The 17,656-nt window shown below is 44.4% G+C and overlaps 2 protein-coding genes across 3 annotated transcripts; both read right to left on the bottom strand.

Moving 5' to 3' along the window:
• Positions 1-742: 742 nt before the first annotated feature.
• LOC308314762 (phospholipase A-2-activating protein-like) lies at positions 743-3,016 on the bottom strand (the record flags this gene model as incomplete). The annotated part of the gene is made up of 1 exon (XM_080762436.1): positions 743-3,016. One exon carries the CDS (start codon positions 3,014-3,016, stop codon positions 743-745), a length of 2,274 nt encoding a protein of 757 aa, XP_080618562.1.
• Positions 3,017-3,916: 900 nt separating this feature from the next.
• fbxo31 (F-box protein 31) lies at positions 3,917-17,272 on the bottom strand. 2 transcript variants are annotated; one of them, XM_080761654.1, is made up of 10 exons: positions 16,705-17,272; positions 15,029-15,100; positions 14,431-14,517; positions 13,324-13,400; positions 12,994-13,161; positions 12,138-12,212; positions 10,962-11,071; positions 9,589-9,742; positions 8,553-9,001; positions 3,917-6,808 (listed from the first exon to the last, which is right to left on the bottom strand). In XM_080761654.1, exons 1-10 carry the CDS (start codon positions 17,153-17,155, stop codon positions 6,586-6,588), a joined length of 1,866 nt encoding a protein of 621 aa, XP_080617780.1. In that variant the 5' UTR covers positions 17,156-17,272; the 3' UTR covers positions 3,917-6,585. The 2 variants fall into 2 exon arrangements, with proteins under 2 accessions (XP_080617780.1, XP_080617781.1); XM_080761655.1 differs by lacking the exon at positions 14,431-14,517.
• Between the last annotated feature and the right edge of the window lie 384 nt (positions 17,273-17,656).

A 17,656-nucleotide genomic window follows, 5' to 3' on the forward strand; every position in this document is an offset into this window, starting at 1 on the left:
AGCTGTGCATAGGATAAAATAAAAAAGGTCATCCAAAGTGCTCGACACTATGATTCCAAAACCCAGTCCCCAGAGCAGAGCTTCTGAATGATCTCCCGCATGGACCTCCTCAGCAATCTGATGAAAACACCCTGGCTTTGGAACCAAAACCCCTTTGTGAACTAACCCCTCGAGTCTCAAGTTGACGTCGACGTTACATTGTTTGGGAAATGCCCTGACTATAGTCCACCTAGTCTGATCATATTCACAGCAATAATACGTACTACCATGTAAATCTCCGCTGCTGATAGTCTTTCAAAGGTCAACTCTAGAAAACTCCATCCTATACTCCATCCAAAATGCAGCATGCAAATATGTGGGCCATTAATATAATTATAGTGCCATAGAGCAGAATATACTGCAGGCCTATAGGACATCTCTTTTAAGCGCTGTGCAGTACAGACAGACATGGTGTAAATATACTAAGAATAAACTATAGAAAATAAACTAAGAATTTATGTGGATCTCGGGTCCCACAGAAACGGCATGCATGACTGCAGTATAATGTGGATATTAGGACTTCACGTGCGAATGCTGTGACACGGCCATCTAAGTCTAAGACGTCAGTCATCTATTACGTGTGGCATGAGACAGACACTGACATAGTTGAGGAGCAAAACTGTAAAACTAGAAACAATCATTTTGGATTAAGGAATCTGAACTGTTCGTAGTAGGTCTATGTACTGAGATCAGCACGTCTCAGTCACTGAAGTTCTTTTAAAACGAGCTGGCAGCACTGTCCCAGCTTGGGGGGGTCTGAGATTGCTGAGTACTTAGAAATCTGAGATTTCACGTCCAGGCTGCGGGCGAGGTCCTTGACCGTCTGGTCCGAGGCTAAAGTTGTTCCCAGGGCCACCAGCAGTCTGAACACAGCCTCCTTGTCTTGCACTGTCTCCAGGGTAGTGCTGGCTACGGTTAGGCACTGGACCTTAGCATCCAGGTCAGACTGGCCGTGCAGACAACCTGCGTAGTTGAGCAGCAGAGTGGCCAAGGCGATGTGAATGTTCTTGTGGCACACGGAGGCCAGCTCAGCGGCACATGTTAGCACAGTCTCGCGCTGCGAAATGAGAAGCTCTCTGCCATGCTTGCCACTGAAGCAGTTACACAGAGTCCTCAGCGCTAGCACCTGGTTGGTGGGCTGGCCCTGGCGTCTCATCAAGCTCAGCAAGAGGTTGCAGAGTTGCACCCCCTGTGCCTCACCACACAGCTTCTCGTTGATCTGTGGGTGGCACACTGCCAGCCTCAGAATATCCAGGACTGGGAACACAATGTCTTCAGGCCAGTGAGAGGTTTTCCACAGCAGATTTATCTGCTGGGGTGTAGGGGGCTGCTCTGAGCTTGGCACGTCCACACACACAAGCAGCCTCTCCAAGCAACCCAGCACCTCTTCAGACAGCTTGTGCTCCTGTGGGGCTCTGCTGTTCAGCTCCTTGAGCTTGGCGACGATCTGTGTGGTGTTGGCTTGTGCAAAGGTCACTCCATCCGTCTTAGGGAAGTAGATGTTTGTTGAGGTCAGAGCATGGTCCGGACCAGTGCCTGCGGAAGGAGGCTGCGACGAGGCGGGGATATAGGCACCTGACCCGGTGAGTGGGTCAGCGTTGGCAGGCTGGGCCGTTTCTAGCACATGTCCTTTGGTGTTGTCTATGATGAATTTGGCAACTTCGTCCAATAACCCAGCATCGAGGTTATTCTTCTGCAGAAAGTTATGTGCTGTCTGCCAGGGGTCTTCCGCCAAATTATAAGGGAGCTTCACAGTTCCACCATTCACTTCAATGTTGAAGATGAAGTCGTACTCCTTCCCCTCGTACATCACCCTCCCGGAGGTTTGCTCGTTTGCTTGTCCGACCACGTCTCCGAGCTTCATCCACCGATTCTCAACAATGCTCCACTGGTACACCTCCACATTTCCAGATACGTCTTTAATCAGACGTGTCTGACCGTCGCAATTTCCAGGCTTGTCAAGGTGTTCCCTGCCAGGCAGGTCTTCCATTTTTAAGTCTCCGTCCTTGACAGAGGCTGCAGAGAGTGCAGAAACCTCGTCCTCGAAGGCCTGCAGGTCTTGTGGGCTGGCCATGCGATCCTCGACCTCCGTAAACACACGAATGACGCCGTCATTCGCACCAACAGATATGTCACCGTTGGGCAGAATACAGCAACACCATACTGACTGAGCAGGCAGGGGAATGACCTGGGAGCATTCCCCATTCCTCCATATTCTCACTGTTCCATCCTCTCCCCCGATCACAAAGTCTTCGCTGTTGGGGAAGACGGCCATGCTGTAGATGTAGTTGGTATGGCCTTGATAGACCTGCATGCATTCTCCAGTTATGAGCCACCTCCTTACAGTACCATCATTGCCACAGGAGAAGAACTGAACATCGCTGATCAGTTCTAGTCCCCGTACACAGTCTTCGTGGCCTGTAAATGTCCTCTCACAGTGGCCATCTTTCCAAAGCTTGATTGTTCTGTCTGCAGATCCAGACAGCATGAGGTCTTGTGAATCAGGTAGAATTCTCACCACCCACAATGCTGCAGAATGACCCTGCAAAGTCATCACGCACTTCTTATCGAGCCAGACCTTCGCAGTCGTGTCCCAAGAGCCACTCAGTAAAGTGCCAGACTTCCCAGATGTCAGAGTGGAAACTGTGTTTGTGTGGCCCTTGAGGGTGAACAGGGGTTGTGGGCTGTCCAGTGTGAAAACACAAATATTGTGGTCATTTCCACCTGTGGCAATGAGCCCTCTGGGATATGCCTCGCTAGGTGCGATGACACATACACAGCCGATGTAATGTGAATGGCCGGTCATGCAGAGCGCCTCCGTGAAACCTTTTTCCGGGCTTGCTTTGGGTACCCAGACCTTTCCAGTCTTGTCTCTGGAGACGGACAAAAAGGCTCCGTCTGGAAGGATGGCTGCTGTAAGCCCCCTAACATCCATCCCGTGTCCTGGGATAGAGCAGCTGAGTTTGTATGATGCCATCGTGTTGTTGTCAAATCTCGCTTCTCTTCTGTTATAATATCTCTATCTACCAACAAAGCCTTCGATTCAACCACAAACAGCTGTTTTTCTCGCTCTACAAGGTTTTATATAGCTGTCAGAGCTGGGATCTGACATCACACACAAAACTTTGCGATGGAGTGGACTCAGTTGAGTTGCCATGGTATGACTAACTATTATGCTGATTTGCGCAGACGCTGTTGCAGTTTTGTGTGTCTAAATTTAGCATTGGATGCCATGTTTGGACGTGGGACAAGTTTGTCTGGAATTATGTTATGGAATGTCAGAACGGGTTATCTCCATATATTGAGATCCAAGGGTGGCAGCGGGGGCAGTGTCTTGAGTGTACAGGGTTAGATGAGGGCCCAGGTGGGCCGGGCCATCATTTACGGGCCTGCTGAGAACTCTAGTTTTCTCTAGCTGCCGGGCACGGCTAAACAAATAACTTTGGGGCAGGCCGTCTAGAGTTTAAATGGACAGGTATCAATCGAAAGGGAGACATCAAAGCGGAAGGATGGATGGGGAAGTATCAACAAATGGAATCTCAGAACAGGTTCTGACATATATCCATATACTAATATTGATGACATCAGGGATCTCCATATATGGGCTTAATTGCGAGAGCAGGTCGCATTTACTACGACATCAGGGATCTCCATTCCTGATGTCACGAGACCTGGGAACCATATATGGATGCCCCATGTATGGGGATTTTGAGTGATATACTGATAGGAAATGCACGATTCCAAAGTTAACTGTGACCTTCAGTCACAACCAATACCATACCATGTTGGTAAATGCTTGCAATGCTTCCATGTGACAGAAGTGGGCTGGGCATACACACGTGCGCTGTTCATTTAGGAATATACAAATACAGAAATGTTTCCTTTTAGTTTTTTATTACTGAGAAAGATTGCTTAAGCTGCAAAGCTCCCTGAAGTCAGATGTAAGCAGTTCAATAGGTAAAACATAGGTTTCCTGCTAAACCAGGCCTATGGCATTAAGAATGTTACAAAGCACAACTTTTCAAAGGCAAATCATTCAAACAGTATAGAGGGCTTAGTCATGGGGTGGAAAGGAAAGTATGGCAGCTGAAACCCAACAGTTATAGAGAAACAAATGAAATGCGACTGAAAACGACATTGATAACATCTTAAATATGTTCCTCCACAGGTTGATACGAAAGTGCTGACCAGTGGTTTTAAGTTATTCTGATTCACTATCCCCAGACAAGTGCACTTAAGAGTAAGATTAAGAGCTACTAGGCAGCACCATCAGGGCATGAGGAGAGACAGTACAGACACTTTGCACTTTGAGCCATTGGGTTGTATAAGATTTAGTTGAGCCACGAAGTGAATGTGAACCTATTGTAATACAACTGCAATCTATTTGTAATTTAGTATATCATTATGCATGTCACTCACTCCGACTCTGTACACTGCATCAAGTCACAACACAAGTACATGTTCAAAGTCAGTCACTTCTCTGCGTTAAATTTATGATGCATGACGATATAAATTGATGCTCAAGTTTGGCATGTCACGGATCAACTATGCACAACTTCAAGTTGTTACAACTTGACTTCCAGTTCTAAATTAGGTAACTGGAAAACCAGAGGCCATAGTTTCACAGGAACAAAGACAAGCAACCTATGCCAGCAACAAATTAATTAAACAACAAATACATTTCAAGGGCAAGTATCTAAGAACAGAGACTTCAAACAGACATCTTTTATGCTTTGATTAAAACCAACTTACAGTAATTATACATTGGTTCGGCTACAATATTGCATGGTAACCTCTTTCCAGCTTATATGTAGTCCAGTAATAGTGTAATGTTGATATTATAGCACATAGGACAATGAACCAATACATATAATGGACCCAGATATCTTTACAGCTCCTGTTCAAAGGACAAGATGATATCAGTCTACCAAAAACTGGCTGATAGGACTAATTGTTTAGATACTATGCCAGCACACTTAATCACGTCATTCAGCACTTCTAGCCGACAAGTATAACACAGAAAAGTTTATTATGCAAATAATGCAGTAATGCAATATGGTTGAAATTGTTCTTTCTGTGCAACTTTCACTGACTGTGGGGAAAATGGAAAAGCACCTGAGATGCAGCCTTTTGAATTCCGTGAAGTCCTTAAAAGCAAAGCTAAAATCAAGTGAGGCAAGCTGCCTTACAAAACAAGAAAATGTCATATTGTCATACTGCAGACATGGGTTTTAGTACAATGCAATTCGGTCTAAATAAAATGCAGCATGCAAATATGTGGGCCATTAAAAATAATTACAGTGCCATAGAGCAGAATATACTGTATAGGACATCTCTTTTAAGCGCTGTGCAGTACTGACAGACATGGTGTACATGATAAGAATCAGAGGCACATACAACGTTGCTCCACAAACACACCATTCGGTCCACTTCTCAGGTTGGGAATAAATAAATAAATAAATACTGTAGCTCTTCAGTCATGTGACCTGTTAGCATGCTGTGCCTGAGAGAGACACCAGTGGTGGAAAGTAACTAAGTACATTCACATCATGTACAATTCTGAGTTTTGTACTTTACTTGAGTATTTCCAATTTCCAGTACTTTTACTCCACTACATCGCGGATCCAAATATTGTACTATCACTACATTCTTTTGACAGCTTTAGTTACTTTGTAGATTTTGCCCCATTATACATTTCGACCATTTTAAAATAGCCGATCTACAAGCTCACAATGCATCGTGGTGCGATGCATTGTGAGCTTGTAGTGCTTGTAGATCTGCTATTTGAAAACTTGACCTGGGACATTCTGCATAATAAGTACTTTCTACTTTTGGTACTTCAAGCTCATTTTGAGACCCATACTTTTGTACTTTTAATCAAGTGCATTTTGAATTCCGGACTTTTACTTGTAACAGAGTATTGCTATATTGCAGTATTGATACTTTTACAGTACTTAAGTAAAACATTTGAGTACTTTTTCCACCACTGCGAGACACTGAGGTTGTACTGAGGTGAGGTGATAGATAGAGAGAGAGAGAGGCCATTCAAAGTGCATGTACAGAAGTGGCTATATCATGAGTAGCTTCATCAGACTGTAAAAGCCCCATGGGGCTTAACCATTTAACCATATAACCATAACCCAGAAGAGATAAAGAACATTAGCCAATAGTGGTTGTGGTTTTTCAGGGAAGGAAAGAAAAAAAAGGTGAACTGTAACTCATACTTCGTGGGAACATCCTTGCTACGACCAAAAATGTGTATGTTCGATTGAGGAAAAGTGTTTGACACTCACGCCTTGTTCAGTTGAAAATACATTGTTGTAATCGATCCACGTGGTTGTTTCGACGTATGCTTAATTTATATGTGGCTGCGCAGCACCGGTGTTGCGTGCTGAAGACACTACAAGCTCACAATGCATCGTTTGTTAGCTTGCAGATCTTAGCAACCAACAAGCATAAATCAGGGTTTAGTATGAATTATCCCGTCGGCATTGCGTTGTGTGTGGGTGTGTCGGGGTGTGGAATTTCGGCGAGGGCTGGGGCAGATCATGATGTCCAGGACTGCATGTTGCGCAGCATGGCCTCGAAGCGCTCCATGGTCGGGGCATGAGCGTGCGCTAGCTGGTCCGTCAGTCGACTATAGAGGCTGAAGGACTTTAAATCCAGCCAGATGAAGCCAAAGCGGTCATCGTCAAAGAGCACAAACAGCCCTGGGGTGCGTTCTGGGCTGGTGAAGCCGTGGCCGGCAATTAGACCTGTCCCATAGAAGCTGGGAGGAAAGGATATCAAAACATTAGTGAAATAATATATTAAGCTGGGCCTGAATATGAACAGCGTTATTACAGAAGCCAGCAGCAGTAAAACAATACTGAGGAAGCGTGAGATGAGGGCATGCATTTACAGTTTTAAACAAACAAGCACGTTTGACATTTTAGTCATTTTTGTAATGATTTATTTTTGGCATTTTCCTGCTTTATTCGCAGTGGAGAGAGCTTGGAAACAGAGGGAAGGGGAAAGACACGCAGAAAATGGTCCATCCGGCCCGGGAGTCAAACCGGGGACACACCATAGAAGGCATTCTGCGCCCATATATGGTATGCGCCATAACCACCACTTTTCAAAAAATATTTAACTTTAGTGTTAGAATGGAATTCAATTGAGCTCTGATCAGGCTGAAATCTTGTGAGTCCCAAATTTGGAGTCATATATGACTAATATGTCATAGATGAGTCATCGACGACCACTGACATCGATGACTGACATCATGAAGTGTGAGATCCATAATGGAACCACAGCGTTCTAAATGTGCATGTCAATATCCACATGATCAAACTTATTGAGTTACGTAGCGGTTAAATGATACCGAGGACGTGTAAGATAATTTACAGTTTACACAAATTAAAAACTCTGACTACCAGTTTATCTTCCAGTGTCTCACTCTATCCTATCTTCTTGGCCCTGACAGGAGGGCTTCATAAAAGTCCTTCACCAGTCTGGCACACTCCCTGGACCCCCAAGATAAAAGTATCAGGGTACAACTAACCCTCCGCCTAGGATTGTAGTCATCGCACCCTACCTACCATACCACACTGACCATGGCTATCCGATCACCACACACACTCTTTCATTCTACCGTAAATTACTTAAATCTAGTTTGTTTGAAGGTGCGGTCTTTACTAGATTACTAGATTTATATAGTCATGGTAGGCATGAGCCTACAAATTACACACCAAAGTTAAACTTTGATAGTAACTATCAAAGTAAACCACTTAAACGCATTTTTATACTTTGTCAAACGTTGGTTTTACAGAGCGATAGCGGATCTACAAGCTCACAATGCGTCGCGATGCAAAGCACTTTACAATATTTTCAAAAATGTCCACTATGATATGCCCAAAATAGGGATGCAAGGTTGAAAGTGGTAAAAATATATTTAAATTATTATTTAAAATAAAAAAAAAATATCAACATGTTAGTGTGTTTAATCCTACTGTAATTTAGATTTAGCATTTTATGTACACATATACTATACTCTAGTCACTAGAGTATAGTATAGTGTATATTCATAGCATCACTGTACAGATATTCTACTGTTAGACAGATGTTAAGTTCTTAGCTTGCTCATGTTTCTTGATGACTATTTCTATGTATTTGATGTATTACCAGCAGTGAGCTCAGTGTCTCTGATGTCATGGACACTGGGCTCACTTACTTCCTGAACTACCTCTCCCTATCCACAGGGAGGAGCAGCGCACCAAAGCATTATGGGAATTGTAGTCCAGGAAGGAAGTGAGCCCAGTGTTGATGACATCATAGACACTGGGCTCACTGCTAAAATCTAAAATATCTAAAACCACATATTACACACATAAAGACCCCCAGGAAAGTGTTCTAAATCTTGTAAATGTCATTAACATATATTTTGTAGCAAAAAGGGTGATATTTCCCTTTAAGTGGAATAGGAGCCAACCTTGATTAATTACAGATGAGTTATATCTCCACTATAGACTCACCACTTCTTGCAGGTGCGAGGGTACACCTCATTGCGGGCCATAACCCCCAGGGGCAGGATGAAGGGCTGGGCATCAGGGTGATTGTTGCTGCTGCTGCTGCTGCTGAGGCCAGGCTGGCAGCTCCCCGAGCAGGCTCCAGAGTCGCCGTCGTCCTCCATCCCCTCTGCTCCGGCAGCACCACTGCAGGCGCCCTGCTGCGTTTCCTCCTGCTGGTCTACGGGGGGCACGTCCGGCATGTCCGCGGGCGGTGCGTCTGCGTCTGGAGCTTCCGTGGCCGGAGCGTCCGCAGCCTGTCGTTGTTGTGCCTCCCTCTGCACCTCCTCATGGATGCCCTGTACCAGACGGGACAGCTCCTCGATGCTGCGCTGCCGCTCCAGGTCTGGGAGGACCACGGGACGGCTCAGGTCCACGTCCAGTGTTAGCTGGCCCGCTGGAACATTAGGGTCGCCCTGTAGGAAAAGGTGAAATGTGGGCCCATACAAGCTGGGCATCAGCTACAGGACATTACCTAGATCAGGGGTTCGGGTTCCCAAACTTTTTCATGTCAAGGACCCCCAAATCTAGCAGTAATTCTCATTCAACCCGTTTAATTTCAAGCACCCCCAGTTTGACATGCATTATAGTCCACTGTTGTTCTGTACATCTTGTGTACAGGTACATAAGAGTAAAACCGATTTTTGTTTAGCTTAGGCCTGTGCAGATGTTGTTGATCTGCCTATATATATACCTGTCAGTTGGTCAGGTATAGTGACTTGACACATTCAAGATGGCGCCTGCCCTCAAATTTGCATACTAAGGTGTGAGGTTTGGAAGTCCTATTAAGAAATGTAATTGATAACTGCTGTCCATGGTTTCAGAGTTATGAGGTTCTGTAAATGCACTGTGAAAACAATACAGCAAGAAGTAAGATCTATACTTAGTCTCAAGTAATGGGTACTTCCACCATTGCTTGCAAGTGATCCAATAGTAGCAACTGAAGTCTGAATATTTCACCTCTTCCCAATGAATACATGGATGGATCTACACTGGCACTCACAGTGAGTTTAGTGGCTCTGGCAGTCATCTGGTGGAAGCTAAGCATGACAATCTCCAGGCCGTGGCTGCCATAGGTGCCCTTGAAGAGGCCTGGCTTCAGCAGGTCAGTGGGCAAATGAGGCGGCAGGTAGATCCGCCGGTACGTCAGGCAGTTACTGTTGAACAAAGCAGTGTGCGATTAGGGCTATATGTTTTTTGTTAACAATTGTTTTTTTAATCATAAGTCAGGCGTTATGAATTATAAAAAACACAGGATACATTGTGTAAGGAGTAAGACAAATAAAAACAAACCCTCCAATGATACGAAAAGCATACCTGTGTAAAGACAACCTAAATCATACCCTTAGTTTATCTGCAACGCTAGACCATCATTATGTTATTATACTATATCATACCCTTAGTTTATCTGCAATGCTAGACCATCATTATGTCAACATTTTCCTCTTTTTCTCCATGCAATCTCACCATTGACATTTCTAGGTAAACTATGATTAGGGCTATATGTTACAGTTTTGAGACTAAGAATCATTGCGAACGCAGTGAGCACTAACTATGAGACCTAGCAGAACATGTCTGTCTGTCTGTCTGTCACGCTGTAACACCACCTGCCCGCCACCAGAGGGCGCAGCTGTATCACACACAAAACACACACACACACACACACACGAGCTGCGTTCGCTTCCTGCGTTTGCGCGTCTTACTTGTACTCATAATGGCTGGTGTAATGAACTTCATAAGAATCATACTCATATTGGCTGGTGTAGATGAACTTCATAAGAATCATACTCATATTGGCTGGTGTAGATGAACTTCATAAGAATCATACTCATAATGGCTGGTATACATGAACTTCATAAGAATCATATTCATAATGGCTGGTGTAGATGAACTTCATAAGAATCATACTCATAATGGCTGGTAGAATCATACTCATAATGGCTGGTGTAGATGAACTTCATAAGAATCATACTCATAATGGCTGGTGTAGATGAACTTCATAAGAATCATATTCATTCATATTGGCTGGTGTAGATGAACTTCATAAGAATCATACTCATAATGGCTGGTGTAGATGAACTTCATAAGAATCATACTCATAATGGCTGGTGTAGATGAACTTCATAAGAATCATACTCATATTGGCTGGTGTAGATGAACTTCATAAGAATCATACTCATATTGGCTGGTGTAGATGAACTTCATAAGAATCATACTCATAATGGCTGGTGTAGATGAACTTCATAAGAATCATACTCATATTGGCTGGTATAGATGAACTTCATAAGAATCATACTCATATTGGCTGGTGTAGATGAACTTCATAAGAATCATACTCATATTGGCTGGTGTAGATGAACTTCATAAGAATCATACTCATATTGGCTGGTGTAGATGAACTTCATGAGAATGAGCTCCTGCATGTGCTCATGGAAGATGTCCTCCAGTGTTCGGCCCCATTCCTCCTCCAACCACGTCCTAAACTCCTAAACACACACACACACACACACACACACACACACACACACACACACACACACACACACACACACACACACGTTTATTTTTATATATTATTTTTATCCCACGATTTTGTAACCCATTTTTCACCCCTGTGTCAATCATCTAATGTGATCCTGGGCTCTACACACCCTCCACCAACCTAATCCCCATATATGGTGGACAGGGGGAGAGCAACGGACTTGAACTCATGCTTCCTTCATGCCTGAGTGTCCAAGTTGCTCCTTTACACCTGACAGGGGGGAGTTTCCCTGGTTGGACGTAGCGCATGGAAGGAACACGTTATTCCAACCAGTTCCTTTCCCCTCCATCAGGCACCCCGGCTGGCCAGGGGGAGGCAGTTTAGTGACCAGGATTACTGCATGTTTTTTGTGAGGGTACCTACCCTAGGGGACACGGGGACAACATGCAAACTCCACACAGAAAGGCCCTTTCGCCAACCCCGCCTTCGCCACTGATGACGCGGAGGAGGAAACACGCCGCCAGCACCCACAGCGTCCCGAACGGGAATCGAACCCAGGACCTTCTCACACACATGTTTTGCATGGAGAGTGTAGTAGGTTGCTGCCATCAGGAAGGAGATATGGTGTTCCAGCATACAATAAGGTCAGACTGAAGAGGTCTTTTGACAGATCAGTCGACTCTGAGGCTTAATCAGGATTTTGGCCAGGACTAGACTGAGCTGTGGACATTGCTCTCTGCCCTTAATGTTTCTGTATGTAATTGTATTTTCTTTTTTTGTCGTGTGTTATGTCAAATGTGTGTATATGTGTTGCATACAAGGCCGCTGGGTCGCAAAACAAATTTCAGTGCAAACTGACAAAGTACTATATTATATCATATCACACACAGTACATGATGCCACCTGAGAACGCTCATTCCTTCTCTATCTCATTCTTAACTAATCGGCTGATAGCTTCCAATACCCACTTGCAATACCCCCTCACGGCCAACAGGTTAAGTTACTTGGAATCACTGTTGTAGTAGACACAAAAAAGACAGAAAAAAAGAGCCCAAACTGTCCCAATTCACCTCTTGTCTCCCTCCAGGCATGCGGTGATGATCAGTCTGGTTGCATTTGGTGGAGAACTCTTCGTTCTTCACGGCCTGAAAATGGCAGATTTGATTGATGTTTACAAATGAAATCACTGAAATGAAATCACTAACCTTGCATTCTAAACACATCAGTTATGAAACAATCATTATTTGAGATTAATACACCCTGGCGGTGACACTCAAGATTCTCTCAAGGCGTCATATCTCTGCTGTCGGGAAGAAACCACCCAACTCCAAAATGTTCATTTATCAGGAAATAAAAAATATCCTTTTTCAGGAAATAAAGAAAACCTTATATTTTAAAAACAAAGCAATACTGCCTCGTCCAAAGTTGATATTTCAACTTTATATATTGTCAATTACTTGCATGAGATGGGATAGAGGTGGCGCATATACAGATTTGATCATTAAGCCCGGCTTAATACCTCAGCATGCAACAAGAAAACAAAATAGACAACCTACAAGCTCTCTCACAATATGCAAATCGCTAACCTTGCATTCTAAACATTTTAGGTTATGAAATATTAATGGTAGGTGCTGAATACACTTGGAGCTTCCACTCAAAATGATCTCAAGCTCTCTGATCTTATACAACCACTTAAAACATTTATATTTCATCATACAAGGACTTGTGTCACGTGATAAGTGAGTGAACATTCTGGAACACTTCTGCCTTTGCCCAAAATAAGGATGGCAGGACCTGAAATCAGGACCTGAAAGCCCTATTTTGGGCACGACATTATAGGCAGAAAGCTGAGGTTGAAAAGTGGTTAAACTAGAAGACAATTCCCCCTTGATGTCCCCCTTTTTCTTTCTTTTTGGGGGGAATCACCTGTATGTCTCCTTTGTGGGGGCCCTTATGTCCGTACATACACTCCACAGAGGCCTTTTTGGACTCCCACATGTGGATGCGAAACAGCGGCCGTCTCCTCATGGGGTCCTCCACACGAGGGTCATGAGGCGGCAGGTACATCCAGCCAATGATGAATAGTCCATCCACCTGACATGAAATGGCACAGGGTCACAACAATAACTAGAAAGATGCAATCCTGCAGAATTGAGAGTGTGGTTGCCTATCTCTATAGGAATTATTGTTAAATATTGTTCCTCCTCCAACCAAATGTTAAAAATGTGTGTGTAAATATGTTTTCTGTATACTCACCACAACATTGAGCAGTCCTCCATAGGGGCCTATGTCTGGTTGCCAGAGACCCAGGACGTTTCTATATGGGTGAAGCACTGCAATACAAACACTACATATCAGTGGGTTTCCCTCAGATCCCTCAATGCAGTGGTTCTCAACCTGTGGGGGTCGGGACCCCCCAGCCCCCCACATAACTTGTGAGTGACAAGTGACAATTTAAGGACTTTGACCTTTTTAATACCTCAAAAAGAAAGAAAGAACTATATTATAAAAAATTGGCCAAAGTGTCAAATAATATAAGAAAGAGGCACACATTTTGAAAATAGCTGATCTACAAGCTTCACAATATATATCTGTGGAACAGAATCAAACTAAATGTAATGCCTCAACTCCTACATTCCAAGTACTTCAAATATGATTATTTTGGGGGGGGGTCACGGCCTGAAAATGTTGGGAACCACTGCTTCAATGTATGATGTTATTTATATGCTATACCATCAGTGGATGAAACAGAAGCAATGTTGACACAAACGTGTCAACATTGCCAACAAAATGTTGGACAGAGGCAGACCATGACATTAATTTGTCGGACATGCGTAGATATGATATGAATTGTGATGAGATGGTTATACATACAGCTACCGTAACCCGTAACCACTTAAGCCCCACTTTATATAGCATTACGGTGTCGCACAATGTTAGCTATAATAGCAGATCTAAAAGCTCACAAATGTGATGCATTGAGCTTTTAGATCTGCCCTTTTCACAACAAAAAAAATGACACGGTGGGTTGAAAGTGGGTGAGATATCCGACTCTCAGATGAACCTTTGTTTTTAAAGCTCCATCTAGGCTAGGGTTTGCGACGTGCACACACAGGTGAATCAAGTGTAAAGTAATCACAGCCTGCCCTGCAGCCCAGGATCCTACTGTAGACTGCTGGGCTCACACATTATCATCACAACTCTCATTTCAGACTGTACGTAAAATGGTGATGAAGACCTTTATCAGAACAACCATTTTGCTTCGGAACCAAGTATTTTTTTTAAAGAGTGGCACACAAAGAAATCCTCACACACTGCAGGCAACAAAATGCCATAATAGTTGAGGCACAGCACAGTACATACAGTACATGTATACGTCACGGTAGTCCATGTGCTCGTAGTCGGGAAGGAGCTTCATAAAGCGTCCAGACTTGACCCGAGGGTTGACACCTGGACAGGGCCAGATGAGTGAGTAGTGTACACCACAGGTGTTGGTAGACCACACGGGTATTGTGCTCTTATAAATTAATTCATCCTTAATAGTACACAGTATGATTGGGGCAGAAGGTTTGAGTATATTGTTGCCATTCTGCCTAGTCCTGAGATCGTCTCTGTTGGGTGGAAACCTCATTAATCATTATCATTATGTCCAAACTTGTTACTTTTCGCCATGAAAATTCAAAAGTAGCAGATCGACAAACTTCGAGCTTGTGGATCATCTACTTTTGATGAGTTTGTATGACGCTGTAGGAATGATCAAGTACGGCCGCTAATTTACTATCCATTAAAATATGGATAGGACTGGAGGTTTCTTCCCGACAGCAACGATATGACAGACAGAAATAGACAGAGAGAGATAGAGAGGCACCAAGTGAATGAATTGATGCTGGGTGAAATGAGACATGGTACTTGACTAGAACAGTCAATAGGTATTTTTTGGCAGACAGACAGAGAAGCTCACGTTTAACATAGAGTTCCCGACTGGATACACCCCCCACTTCCATCTTCCGCAGGTCCTCCTTCATGCCAAACTCTACAAAAGGTAAAATTACAGTCAAGCCATAAGTCAAGCTGGCCAGCCATTAGCCCCCCATAAACATACGCATGCACATGATGATCCCAAATGCAAACTGAGATTAGTGGCCTAAGCCCTAAATAAATTACTACTACTACAAAAGTGAACTTTCTTCCCGTGGATGTAATATTAACATTTTGAATCATCTTAAATGGCATGCAAAGCAACAAGGAAATGAAGAGGCAGTTGAGATGAGAGATCATCTACTGATTCTACTCTGAAACTGTTCTGAACAATCTATACTGGTACAGTGACTATACATAATTTCAGTAGGCTACTTTATGTCGTTTCTTTTCAAAATACGTTCTTTGAAAGAACAGCAAGACATGAAATACAGCAGCAAAGAAGACGATCAGTCTAAACTCGCAGTCATCATTATTATGCGGAACGGACAACAGGGACAGCTAAAACTAATGAGTCGCAATGTTCAGTAAATTATGTTAAAACTTCCAATGGCTCATTGGGTCTCTCTTCTTGCGTGCCGGGGCAGGCCTAGACCCTTCCGGAACCCTCGGTTACCTTTTCTGAATTTTGTACGGTGGTACCCTAGGGTCCCTGATAGCTTATTCCACTCTCCAGAGGATGCAGATTTACCCATTCTCTGTTCACGGAGGGCCCCGCCGCCGCTTGAGTGTTGGTGAGATGTTTCAAAGATCTATAACACAGCTATAGCAGACAACGAAAACGTGTGCGAAACTGCATTAACCGCTGATTAAGTATTTTTCATCTTTTTTTGAAATTTTGCTTCTCTGAACTTTTCTCTCCTCTCTGTTCCTTATTGACTTCCCCTTGTACCGCCTCCTGCACCAGGGCAGGGTGGTCGGTGCGAGGCAGTAACGTAGGGATGCGCAGCTAGCCAGTCGCCGCTCGGGAGGCGGTACAATGGGAAGTCATTAAGGAAGTCAAGGAAGAGAGAGGAGAGAGAAGTTCAGCGAAGCAACATTTAAAAAAAAGTTAAAAATACTTAACGGCATCGGCGGTGAATGCGGTTTCACACACATTTCCGTTTTCTCCTATGTGTGTTATGCATCTTTGAAACATCTCACTAACACTCAAGCAGCGGCGCGGCTCTCCGTGAACAGAGAGTGGGTAAATCTGCGTCCTATGGAGTGGAATAAGCTATCAGGGACCCTAGGCCTAGGGTACCGCCGTACAAATTTCATAAAACAGAGGGTGCCGAAAGGGGCTAGGGCAGGGCAGGCCCAGGCCCATTCTATGAAGTGTCCTGCTTAGTGTATGCCATGAATGGCAGCAATTTTCCTTCCATAATTTCCGTGCAAATCAATACAAAAGCTTTTAGTGAAATTCATATTGTAGTAGGAAGGAACCACGAGATGTACGGAGTAACGGGACGGGATCTGTTGACATGACAAAACAGATAGGCCTACTGTCTCCCTGGACCAGAGCATAATCAGTAGCTATAGTGCAGGTTATGTATTACTTAGTAGCTATACACAATCATGTGTTCATTTTTATTTATTTATATAGCGATTATATATGATTGCGGCCTGCAGTAGCCTATATAAGTGCAAATATTTCTGCGTGGCTGCATTATTATTGACCTGCCGTGCATCGCCGTCTCCAGATGGTCTCGGTGCTGAGGATCTGTCTGAACTGCTTGCAGACCAGGGCGACGCTCGGCAGAGCCGTGCCGGGCAGCAGGGAGAAGATCTCCACCAGGAGCTCCGGAGGCAGATCTAACAGCGACTCTGGATTAGGAGGACCCGCCGTGGTGTCGTTTGCTCTGCCGCTGCCATATTCATTGGAAGCGTCGCCGCTGGTGGTGCTGGGCCCCGCCGCTGCTGCAGCAGCGGCATTGGTGCAGCTCTCCAGGCCGCTCCCAGGGCGATGTTGTTGTTGCTGCTGCTGCTTCTGACACACGATCCGCTCGCCTTCCTCCTCGTCCAGGTCCATGTCCGAGTCGCTGCTTCCCTGGTCCGCTTGGTTGTGTCGTTGTCGCCGCCTGCACCTCCGCGACTGGCCCACTCCGCAGAGCCTGGCACACACAGCCATCCGTAGACAGTCACTGATGGACGCTGGGCAACATTACATTACATTACATCACCGCTGCACGACACAACACTACACTGTTATCTGCCTGGCTGGCTGGCTGTCGTGTCCTTGCGCGCAGCGATGCACGGGCCGAGGGGGCGGGGACTGTTTGGTGGACGTCAAGTTGGACCAGAGCCAGAGTTGGACTCGTACACGTTGTTGCCAGAATATTTGAGAGTGCGCACGAAATGCGTGTGGAAACTGAGCTACACTTCTTAGATTTCCCCCAAAATAACTTGCTACTATCACAGTTTTATGAGCTGTGATAGCTGAAGGATTCAAGTGTATCAAATGGAACACAATTTAATCAACTATTTAATGATCATTGTGTGTGTACGCAATGATTCATCTTTGATTAATTGAACATGGTGGACCCTCTTGTAAACAAGTGTAATGCTTAATTGGGTCGTCCACTCACAGTTAACAGTCTTTGTATTGAGTTTGTGCTTGAAATGTACTGTA

Source organism: Protomyctophum bolini (assembly GCF_963924005.1).
Source record: "Protomyctophum bolini genome assembly, chromosome: 4".
Lineage (NCBI taxonomy): Eukaryota > Metazoa > Chordata > Actinopteri > Myctophiformes > Myctophidae > Protomyctophum > Protomyctophum bolini.

Bases quoted from the DNA above. Each gene is read 5' to 3' on its own strand.
- fbxo31 (XM_080761654.1), bottom strand. From the start codon at position 17,155: ATGGCTGTGTGTGCCAGGCTCTGCGGAGTGGGCCAGTCGCGGAGGTGC. The intron at 15,101-16,704 runs GTCAATAATAAT...TACCTTTTGTAG, and splicing joins GAGACGGCGATGCACGGCAG to AGTTTGGCATGAAGGAGGAC. The intron at 9,743-10,961 runs GTATGATTCTTA...TTTGTTCAACAG, and splicing joins ATCTACACCAGCCAATATGA to TAACTGCCTGACGTACCGGC.